Source organism: Diospyros lotus, chromosome 8 (genome assembly GCF_014633365.1).
Source record: "Diospyros lotus cultivar Yz01 chromosome 8, ASM1463336v1, whole genome shotgun sequence".
Classification (NCBI taxonomy): Eukaryota; Viridiplantae; Streptophyta; class Magnoliopsida; order Ericales; family Ebenaceae; genus Diospyros; species Diospyros lotus.
Genome location: NC_068345.1, coordinates 36,739,902 through 36,750,043, shown reverse-complemented (window position 1 = coordinate 36,750,043; position 10,142 = coordinate 36,739,902). Strand labels below are relative to the sequence as shown.

Below are 10,142 nucleotides of genomic sequence, written 5' to 3'. Positions count from 1 at the left end.
CATGTGACCTTACAATCGGTCCCAGATCTCCCCTCAATGCATGGCCAATGTGGGATTCGCCTAAAGTGCCTACACGCACCCCCCCTTAGGGACTCAGCATCATCGCTGAGGTTTGCCCCACCACTACAACAAAAACGGGTTTTAACGACGGGAAAAATCAGTCATTAAAAGTTGATTTTCAGTCGTTAAAAAGTTATAACGACGGGAATTTTCCTATCGTCAGTCGTCGTTATTGCCTCCGAGGATAAAAGTCTTTAACGACGGGAATGATAAACCCGTCGTTAATTGTATTAGCGACCGTATGATTCCCGTCGTTAAAAATAATTATTAACTATTAAATTATAACCCAATAACAACAATATTTCCCGTCGTTAATAGTCTAAACAATTAACGACCGTATAATTCCTGTCGTTAAAAATAACTTTTAGTTATCAAAGCACAAACCAATAACGACAATATTTCCTCTCGTTAATAATATGAACAATTAGCGACGATATGATTCCTATCGTTAAAAAAATATTTTTTTTTTAATTTTTAAAATTTTAATTTTTTTTATTTTTTTTAATAGTATATGAAAACAATTACTAGTCATCAATGACAAAAATATCATGTTTTGATATAAACCACCAAACCTATATATCATTATTCATATCAAATTGAAATAAAACTCATAAAATTAAACATGTCATTCAAATAACACAAAATAATCATTATCCATTACCATTTACACACCAAAAGTAGTATATATAAGTGTTAATTGCCAATAAATTACACCAAAGAATATGTTCAACTAAAAATAACACTTTGACAATTGTATATACTATTCAAAAATTTACACCAAAAAATATATTCAATTAAAAGTAACATTTTAACAATCATATATACTATTCAAAAATGTACAACAAAACACTATATATAGTCATAAAACTGTTCATGTACTCCAAAATAGCAGTTGTTTCCTTTAGAGTCTTGTTGCCTCATTGACCTACAAAAACAAGAAATAAAGCATTAAATTAGAATCAAATAAGTGTTCATGTTTTCTTTATAAAATGTTAGAAATAGAATTAACAAATCTCAAAATGTCTCCATCACAAACTATATAACATACAATCACTAAAATGTACCAAAATATAGAAACCCTTAAATATAGAGTAGATTGAAATGTAAATTAACAAAAACACCAAACCTTAGTTCTATAGAATGGAGCCACCTATATGAATTCTAATTTGTGAATTATCTTTATCCATCACCATATCTTCTCACATCTCTTTATCTACTAAAATGTAGTCCTATGACCCAACATAAAATAATAAAAAATAAATATAATATATATTATGATACATATGTATTCAACACATATTCTGGCAAATTAAGAAAAATTATTATAGTCCTATATTCCACAATCAACAGAACCAGTGCAAAGCTTGTTCAATCCAGCAGCAATACAACACAAAATCAATTAATAAATGTGTCGTACATTGTGAGAACGGAGCACTTTATTTCATACAAACCCACCACCCTTCGAAAGACAAAATGAAAGGCAGCTTATCTGTGTGTGTGTGTGTGTGTGAGAGAGAGAGAGAGAGAGAGAGAGAGAGAGAGATACTTTACAAATAAATAAAATTAAAGGGGGAGGCATTCCCATTTCACCATGCACGCTCCTCATTTTGCAAGTCATTAATTTTCACACAACTTTTTTTTTAATGCTATTTCCACAACTTGAACCAATGACTTTCTAGTAAAAAAGGAGTAACAACACCATAGCTATCGTGGCTCATTGTCTTTTTGAAATAATTTACATATGCATAAAAAGGTTCCAAACAGGATGCATCCGGCAAAGAAAAGATCAATAAAATAGGCCACAGCCAGCAAAGTAAATAAGAGCAATTTTCTTTAAAATCAAACCTAAACTTTTGTGATTGTTTTAATTTTAGATTGCATTTTTAATTTTTTTTTAACTAATAGCATCTAATTTTAATTTTGAACTATAGTTAACTAAAAATCGTTAAATACAAATAGGTCCTATTTAGAGTGCTTAATTTGGCTGCCAACTTTAATAAAAAAAAAATCTACTTTATATAAATGAAATATAAAAAAAAAAAAAAAAAAACTCTACCACAGACATGCATACCTAGAGTGTATGTATCCTTGCATATAGAAACTGTAGACAAAAACAAAAGTAATTCTGAAAAGAAGGCAGTGGGGGCATTCCCACTGCCCACTGGCCACGCAATGAGAAGAGGGTTAAATTCAATGGACCTGTTGCCAAAAACAAATGGGCAATTAACGAACGCCCACCTGATTTCAGGCTTACCCAAAACGGGCATTTCACACGAGCATGTAGTGACAAAACAAAACCCAGTCCCCGACAAATCTGGTTTCAGAGAGCAAATATGATGTTTACTCCTACCAGCAATATTGAATCTTACTAAGCAAAAAAAAAATCCAATCACAATCCTACAAGAAAAAAAAAATCAAATTTATTAAGAGAAGCAAATTTAATGTATTTTTGCTTGATGCCTACTTCTACAAGCTAGAGATGACCAATAAATTTTATTATGTCAATAAACTAAGCTTATAATATAATGCATCCCCAGTTCACACTCTCTCCCATCCTCTTCTAAATTGGATTAGGGTAGAGAAATCGTAATTCTCCTTTATATTGGACTGGGTCATTAATGCCCCCAATCCACAAATTCAAGATAAACTCAACAATGTCAATTTGACACATAATACACCTAGTAAACTTGGCCATGCACGTCAAAAATCACAATTTGCAATTTGAAACATATTTCATTCAATGGTTTACTACTCCAAAATAATTTGGAACATGTAGTAGCAAAATCTATAGCTACCAACCTCAAAGAACACACTGTGAACAATATTATGTACTTCTTTCCCTAAACCAAATCGAGCTTATGAGCATCTAAAATTCCATGATGGTGAGCCATTCCAATATGTCTTATCGTCTTTGAATTCTACAAGTGAAGCCTTCTTCATGAAGATGGCATTTTCCTATTCTCTGTGTGAATAACTATATGTATGTCAAATGTGCAATTCTGTTGTCTTTACGCTGCTTTTGGTTTTTCTACTTTATGCATATAGTTCCCATCTACTTTATGCATAAAGTATGGTTTTCTACTTTATGCATGTATGTCAAATAACTATATATATGTCAAATGTGCATTCTACTTTATGCATATGTTAGAAATTTGCTGCTTCTGGTTTTCTACTTTATGCAACCACCCATTTTTTTCATTCATGGCAATTCTAAATTTTTCTTAGTTTAAAAAGGAAGATAAAGATTTCTACTCCACTAATTTAATTTCAAGCCCGATAAGTCAACAACAGAAGCTATACTTGCAAAAATCTAAAAAAAAGTCGGGGGATAAACAGAATTATATATTACCTCAATAGATTGAGATGTAGAAGGTTGATCTTGACTCCTAAATTGCATAAATTCTTTAAATGCATCTTCTAGAGCTTTCACCCGGTCTTTAAGCATCTTGTTCTCTTCTTCCAGTTCATTCTTGCTTGAAGATGCAAGTTTTAATTCTTTAGGTCTCACCCCGCCACCATACAAAAGAACATGATTCTTGACTTGGGGGCCAAAACAAGTCTCAATAATTTCAAGATTTGACATTTCAGGATTCGATTGGATGGTTTGAACTAGTTGATCCTACAAAACATGTTCATGGTATAATTTAATACACATTAAATACAATTGGGTGTGAAAAATTGAACAAGAAAATTAAAACAAGTGTCATTAACTATTTAACTTACATATGTTTCTTGTTCTTTCGGCTCCACCAACTTCTCACCTTTCTTCCTAGTTGAAAACCACATTTCGGCTAAATTGGGTTCATGACCATTTTTGCCTCCCTAAATAAAATGAAAAGTTTAGAGTAACCACTATCTAACAAACTATTGATATGTATAAAGTAAGAAAATTGTTAAAGGTATATGTTATAGTACCATTTGGTATGCAATCTCTCGCATTGGTTTGCTTCCGGTCCTATGGGGCATGCGTGGCTGCTTTCTATTTTTTGAATTTCTTTCACTTTTTTCCTATCCAAATTTAGAGAATTTAATAACAACATAAAGTATATCAATGAGATAGAAATGCTACTCCTTAAAAAACTAGAAGTAGAATTACCAAAGAAAATCAAGACTGTTTACCTTGAAGGATGAAGCTTGAAAATGATTTTTGACAAGCCATTCCCAATCTTCTTGATCTTGAATCTCAATGGGTTTTTTCTTTAGAATGTCTTGTACACTATTGTACGGTTTGATATATTTTCTATTCAATAAGGACCTCCAATTATTCCATAAGGAACGCATGTGACAAAGTGCATCTTTACGGTGATCCTCCATATTATCATTTTTAAACTTCTCCTACAAAGAAAAGTTGAACAAATCAATAACCAAAATTGAAAATATATATATCAACTAATTTTTATTTACCTTAATTGCAGCCCACATGTGGCTCTTCTCTTGTTCTCCAATTTCCTTCCAACTATGAACTCTAACAGAACAAATATTAAAATCACGAACAATCCGTCCCAAGTGTCTTGAAAAAGCCTCATGATTAGGTCCAACAGCTCGATTTTTGTAGAAAGTTACTTCTAGTCGGTCATCATTTTTCAGAGCTGCAACTCTTTTGTTCTTGTTCATTCCTCGAACTCTTCTCTGTTTGTCTGACATAAATTTGTTAAAGTTACATAATTATGTATTAATGTGTATAAATACCAAAATTATGATAAATAAACACCATCATTTTCCACTCGTCCTTTCTTTTTTATTGGTGATTGATGTGGATGCGGTTCGACTTCATTAGGCTGTGGTGCAGTTTTATCAATTAGTGTATTGTCTGGAAGACATTGGAAATCATTAGTTGACTGATTTTGTCTTTCTTTCCCTATGAAGCAACAAATACCAAAACCAAACTTATTAAGTTCTAAATAAATATCTTAGGAAATTTAGAATCATTCAATTAAGAATAACATTAAAAATTTAAGAAGAAAATAATATCAAACCAGTGCGTTCAATACGGCCTAAACCATCATGACTTTGATTTTCTATTTCTTTTTCTGTGAAGCAACAAAAAATAAAAATTAAAAACTTAATAGATCTAGAATCATTCAATTAAAAAATAGAATTAAAGTTTCAAAGGAAACCAATTTCAAACCTGCGCATCCAATACTAACTGAATCATCATGACCATGATCTCCCATTTCTTTTCCTGTGAAGCAACAAAAAACAAAATAAAAAAACCTAATGGATTCCAAATAAATATCTTAAATGGCCTATAATCATTCAATTAATTAGTAAAATTAAATACTTAAGAAGAAAACAATTTCAAACATGTGCGCCTAATACAAACTAATAATATCCTATTTCTTTTTATGTGAAGCAAGAAAAAACAAAATTTAAGGACCTAATAATATCTTCAAAGATCTAAAATCAACTAAGAAGTAATATCTCCAAACCTGATCCTTCGATATGTTTTGGTAACTTGAAGGAAACTGGGCGTATTGACTTATCCTCGTACACAAAGATATGAATATTCATTTCATTATGACTTCCTTGAAACATTTGAAGCAAATCAGCATCACATGTAACCCGCATCTCATCCCCATACATGATGTGCATCCCAACAGTATATATATCTAGCTGTTTTGAGCATGTCTCTAGCATGTCCAAGTAAGTGTACTTGTCTGGGTCAACTTCTTTTTCTAATTCTATTTTGCTATTCTCAAAGTAGAAAAGCAAATTGTGCAGCAACATGTTACCTATCACAAAACTCTTTGCTTAGATAAAAAAAAAATGCTATTAATTGAACAAATTCAAGGGCCAAAAAGCATACAATAATACAAACCTGGGTTCCCCAACACCAACCCCTTTGTTGCCTCAAAAACAAAACGTTGCGAACTTTTACTAGCTCCTTTTTCATTTTTCTTTTCGATTGAGACTTTTGATCCTCTATTAGAAGAACATGTTGGCCTTGAAGTTGACAAACCCCTTACCTTTCCTCTAAGTAAAGTACCTGGAGGTATGAAGACATGTTTACCAGTCTTTGAGCCTTCCTTATCCTTTGTCTCTTTCATATTACTACAAAGCACAACCAAAATAAATTAGTAACATATAACAAAATAAACATGCATGCACAATAAAAAACTAGGTATGCACAATATATGCATGCACATATAAAAGTAAATGCAAAAGAGATAAAATTTAATACCTTAGTTTCTTTCCTTTCTTTTCTTTGAATAAATAGTTGTGTTAACGACCATTGGGCCCATATCTTTCCTTGTCCAATGCACATTATCACCTATATCCATTGAGGTGGAAGCTTGAAATTCAGGTGGGATTGATGCATTTTGAGGACTGATTTCAAATGTTTGATTTGCATCATCAATGTCATCATCCTTTTGAAATGGGAAAGTATATAAATCACGAGGTTGTGTTTTTGTAACTACATGCCATCCTTTGATGTAGTTGTCATCCATATAAAATACTTGGGACACTTGATTGGCTAATACAAAGTGATCATTACCTTTCAAAAATCGACATGGGTTAATAGATACGAATCCATATTTATCGACCTTGATGCCTTTATTTGTATCATGAACATCAAACCATTTGCATCGAAATAGTACTACTCTATTGTTATCAAGATATTGTAACTCAATTACTTCGGTCAAAATGCCATAGTAGTCTATTTCATCCTTCCCATTTCCCACATCACCAAGTACAACTACTCCACTATTTTGTGTCGTTAATTTTTTATCATAGTGTTCCACGTGAAACCTATACCCATTGACAATGTAACCATTGTAAAATGCCACATTTTTTAATGGCCCACGGGACAATGACAACATGCTCTCATCTATGTTGCTCCGATCTTGACTATGTAATCTTGCAACCTACAAATCAATTATTTTAAGTGAATTCACATATACTAAAATAAAGCATAAAAAGAATCACAATACACTTACCCTAAACTTGAACCATTTAGTAAAATTTATATTCCACTCTTGCTTGGATAGTTGTAAGGCTGTGACTGATTGAATTCTAGAATACTCTCTGCAGATATAAAATAGTTATTATTGAGTATAACAAAATTAAAAGAAAGTGACATTAAGATTAAAGTTGGATCTTACTCAATAAATGGCTGAACTTTGCTGCAATTCCTTAGAATATATATATGTGCTTCAATCCACTCATTGTTTTCTAGATCACGGGTAATTCCAGCTCCCAAAAGTCTCCCACGTTGGTTGAACACAAGTGAACCTCCATTGTGCACATCACCCTCGTAATTTCTATCCAGCCTGTTAAACTTTGTCTCCATGCTAGGCAAGTACCTTGAACAAAGCATCATGCACTCACTAGCAATGTATCCTTCAGCAATTGAGCCTTCTGGGTGTGTTTTGTTACGAACAAACGATTTCAAATTATACAAATATCTCTCCATGGGGTACATCCATCGATACTGTATGGGCCCACCGACCTTAACCTCATTTGGCAAATGTATCGGCAAGTGCTCCATTACATTAAAAAAAGATGGTGGAAAGATCATTTCCAACTTGCAGAGAGTGACAAAAATTTGAGATTCAATTTGCTCTATTTCTTTTACCCTTAATGCCTTACCACTCAATATCTTGAAAAACAAAGACAATTCAGTGAGTGCCTCGCATACATCATTAGGAACGATGCCACGTAATGCAATAGGAAGTATATGCTGAATAAGAACATGACAATCATGGCTCTTCAAACCGATAATTTTGTGGTCTTTGAGGTTAACACATTGAGATATGTTGGATGAAAATCCATCAGGAACCCTTAATTTTTTTAAAAATATAAGGAATGCATCCTTTTCCTTTGGAGACAAAACATAACTTGCAGGTGGTAAAAAAACTTTGTCTCCTTGTACAATTGGGTGTAGCTCTGGTCGTATGCCCATTGATTTTAAGTCAAGCCGAGACTTTAAATTGTCCTTAGTCTTTCCCTTAACATTCATGATAGTTCCAAGAATGTTATCACATATATTCTTCTCAATGTGCATCACATCCAAATTATGTCGTAGCAAAAGTGTACTCCAATATGGAAGCTTAAAGAATATACTTTTTTTGTTCCAATTATCTCCCCTATTTTCATGATTTATCTTGGTCTTCAATTGACGAGATTTAGTTAAAGTAATCCCTTCAAGGTCTTGCACTTGCTTTAGAACATCTACACCAGAAAGTAAGTTTGGAGCGACCCCTCTTTCCCTTGTACCATCAAAAGAAACCCTATTATTTCTCCATTTGTGATTCATAGGCAAATAACGTCGATGACCCATATAACATTGTTTCCCACCGTTAGTAAGCCTTGTCGAAAAAGTATTCTTGTTACAACAAGGACATGCTAATTTTCCTTTTGTACTCCATCCAGATAAAATCCCATAAGCAGGGAAGTCATTGATCGTCCACATCAAAGCTGCATGCATCATAAAATTTTGACGTGTTGACACATCAAAGGTTTCGACACCCAATTCCCACAACTCCTTTAATTCATCTATCAAAGGTTGGAGGTAAGTATCAATTGCATCCCCTGGTCCATCTGGTCCTGGGATAAGCATTGACAAAAGGAAATTAGACGGCTTCATGCAAACCCAAGGCTCCACATTATACGGAATAAGCACTACTGGCCATATACTATACGGTGTTCTTGAATTAGAAAAAGGTTGAAAGCCATCACTAGCAAGACCAAGTCTAACATTACGAGGTTCTGAGGCAAAATTTGGATGGACTTTATCAAAATCCTTCCACGCCATTGAATCAGCTGGGTGTCTTATCACTCCATCATCTACTCTTTTATCAAAATGCCATCTCATAGAAGAGGCTGTCTTGGAAGACATAAACAACCTCTGAAGTCGTGGCTTTAATGGAAAGTAACGTAGAGTTTTTACTGGTATTTTCTTACCATTTGTTTTCATCTTAAATTCTCCACTACGATAATCTTTCTTCCATCGAGAAGCACCACATACCTTGCAACAGTCACATCCATTGTCGGTCTTCCAATACAACATGCAATCATTCACACAAGAGTCATACTTTTCATAAGACAAACCAATGTCATGCAATACCTTTTTCGCATTATAGTATGAGTCTGGTAAGAAAGACCCTTCAGGTAAGAATTCTTTTAACAATTGCAACAACATAGTAAATGACTTATTACTCCAATGACCAAGACTCTTGATATGCAACAATTTAAGAATTGCAGATAATCTTGAAACTAGTGAACCAGGATATATTGGTTGCTCAAGGTCATCTATCAACTTGTAAAACTGTTTGGCTCCATTATTCGGCTCCATTTCAGGCAAATTTTGGGTATTTGGAAATTCAACATCTTCATTATTTTCATCTAATCCTTTAAACTGAGGGTACAAATCATTTATGAATTGTTGGATCTCATCATCACTATCATCTGGAGCACTAGTATCATATTGTAAGATCTCATTTTCTTCATCCTCAGACTCAGATTGAGGCTCATTGCTTAGTTCACCATGATGATACCAAAATGTATACCCTTCAGATATTCCATGTATCATTAGATGTGCCTCAATAGACTCACGAGTTCCAAGATCAGTATTGCAACATTTTGTGCATGGGCACCGAATCTTATTTTTGGCACCCAACTTCTTTAAAGCATAATCTAGAAACTTTTGTACCCCTATTTGATAAGCTTCATTAAGTCGATCATTGACAAGATTCATCCACTCCTTACTAGGTGCCATTATCTCATAAAAGAATGACAATCTTGTACTTCACCTAAACAATATAACAATAATATCATTTAGCTAATAAGCCTTAAGAAATAAAGTTGGCTATTCATAACAAAATTTAGCTTCTCATTATCAGAGTTGGACTTTAAACTTGTATGAACTTTTAGAAAACTAAACTTTAAAAGCAAGTAAACAAAAGTTTAGGCCAACTTATTACTTGAACAATTCAAAGCTTGTTGAATCAATTAAAAGCTTGTGTGTGTGTGAAAATTATAATGTAACTTAAACTTTTTGAGCTTGTAAAAGTCAATCACTGTACATTTGTTGAGGTGGAGAGCTCTAAAATTGGAGCATGATTAGGCTTGGGAGAATAAAT

General features: G+C 33.2%; 1 protein-coding gene and 1 long non-coding RNA gene across 2 annotated transcripts; both read right to left on the bottom strand.

Annotated features, from left to right (window-relative positions):
* Positions 1 to 4,375: 4,375 nt before the first annotated feature.
* LOC127807479 (uncharacterized) lies at positions 4,376 to 5,239 on the bottom strand. The gene is made up of 3 exons (XR_008024692.1): positions 5,189 to 5,239; positions 4,772 to 4,870; positions 4,376 to 4,697 (listed from the first exon to the last, which is right to left on the bottom strand). It is a non-coding gene; the product is annotated as an uncharacterized LOC127807479 (long non-coding RNA).
* A 1,920-nt stretch (positions 5,240 to 7,159) lies between these two features.
* On the bottom strand, positions 7,160 to 9,778 carry LOC127808623 (uncharacterized). Its single transcript, XM_052347193.1, has one exon. The coding sequence runs from the start codon at positions 9,776 to 9,778 to the stop codon at positions 7,160 to 7,162; it is 2,619 nt and encodes an 872-aa protein (XP_052203153.1).
* Positions 9,779 to 10,142: the final 364 nt, after the last annotated feature.